Source organism: Otolemur garnettii, unplaced genomic scaffold (genome assembly GCF_000181295.1).
Source record: "Otolemur garnettii isolate 467f Iridium unplaced genomic scaffold, OtoGar3 scaffold00233, whole genome shotgun sequence".
Lineage (NCBI taxonomy): Eukaryota > Metazoa > Chordata > Mammalia > Primates > Galagidae > Otolemur > Otolemur garnettii.
Genome location: NW_003852628.1, coordinates 1351371 through 1353080, shown reverse-complemented (window position 1 = coordinate 1353080; position 1710 = coordinate 1351371). Strand labels below are relative to the sequence as shown.

At 43.7% G+C, this 1710-nt stretch overlaps 1 protein-coding gene across 1 annotated transcript in view; it reads right to left on the bottom strand.

The window, feature by feature from the left end:
- Nucleotides 1-724: 724 nt before the first annotated feature.
- The window catches only part of EID2 (EP300 interacting inhibitor of differentiation 2), a 1944-nt gene continuing 958 nt past the window's right edge, over nt 725-1710 (bottom strand). The window contains exon 2 of the mRNA XM_003802126.2: nt 725-1489. Within this exon, the coding sequence (XP_003802174.1) occupies nt 1036-1489 (454 nt within the window). The 3' untranslated portion in view covers nt 725-1035. The remainder of the gene's footprint in view (nt 1490-1710) is intronic.

The window sequence follows — 1710 nt, the reverse complement described above, 5'->3', positions numbered from 1 at the left end:
AAGTTCAGAGAATATGAAAAGTGCATTTAGAACCAAGGCAACACTGTATTTGTGCACATGCCACATGATATACATACAAGATGGATTACTCTTTGCAATTATTCTTGCCAAAAGAAAAATAGGGAAAACCACCTAAATGTCCATCAATAGTTAAGCAAATTACAGCATAATCACAAATGGAATAAAATGCAGCTCTAAAAAAGAATGAAGAAACATAATTGTTTGGAAGGCTCTTTAAGGTACAGTCTTAATGAGTATGCAATGTACCAACCAGTAAATATATCAACTTCTGTGAAGAAATGAAACAGACCCAGAAGTATATCTGCTTGTGTGTAACAAAGGAAACTTCAATGGCAGAAGGGGAATTGTGGTGGTGGGTACTCGACAAAGGAAGACAAGAATGGAAGACTTTTCACTGTGTATTTTATGCATTTTGGCTTGTTAATAGATTATTTACCAAAAATACTTAAATTAATTGAAAGAAAAACCCCCAGAAATTTGATATTCATGAAAACATAATTTATCATGTGATATATACATTTACTTTGCTTGCCACTTGAATTGCCTCAGAAAACACAAAAGCAAACACTGAAAACTTCTGTTGAATCTGACATGAAGAGAGCACATATGATGACAATTTCAAGTTCTTGCCATAGCCTTCCAGTCTCAGGTGTAATTCTTTATTCTTTTCACGGCTGTTGGATAATTTCTTTCATTATCATGGGCCGTCTTATTTTCTTCCTCAAGTCTCAATTTTATAAAACCATTGTTTACTCTTTAATAAAGCAATGTTGGACACATTTTCCAAATGCAGGAAAAACAATGTGGATCAATTACAAACTCAAAGAACATTACAGGAGTCTTATAATGCTTTTGACATGTTTTCTATTTTGTGATGCTTGGTGATAAGCCTTTTTTTTTTTTTTTTAACTCCAACTGTGCATTGCCTTATTCCCACCATACTCTGACTTAATATCAAGTTACAGGATTGGCTAGACTGTCTTGAATGCAGAGATTCTCTCGTAGTCTCATCAATTAATCTCTATTGATAAACTTATCACAACCAAGTTCTTCTATCAGAGGATTGATAACTTCCGAGGCAGTCAGAGCTATAGTGAATGTTAAAATATCAAAATCTATCCTCTGAGGATTACGATGATATTCGGCATCAAAGGCTGCTTCCCTTGCTCTGCAGGCTTCCACAAATCGCCTGCGGCGTTCTTCAAGCTCCTGAATTCTGCCGGGAGCAATCGGGTAATTTTCCAGATAGTGACGGAGAAACTGGTGGTAATTAATTCCTAAAATGCTAAGTGGGTGACGGAGGCGAAGATACGGCAACGCAGCCAGGCTTCCGGCGTTCCCGTGCCTGGACCTGGGCCTGGCCTCGGGAACCTCTTCATCCACCGGTTCCCCGAACAATCGGGCGACCTCTGCCACCCGGGGATCCCTGGCCGCTGCCGCCGGGCTTTCTCTGGGCACTGGGCCCGCCCTGGCCGCCGCCCCCCGGTTTTCTCTAGCGGCCGCCACAGAGCCCTCTCGGGCCGCCGCCCCCGCGTTTTCCGGAGCCGTCTGGAAAGGGCTTTCTGGAGCCACCGCCACCGAGCTTTCCGCAGCCGCCTCCATCCGGCTTGTAGAAGCCGCCGCCACCGTGCTTTCCGCAGCAGCCTCCATCGGGCTTTCGGGAGCCGCCGCCACCGCGCTTTCCGCAGC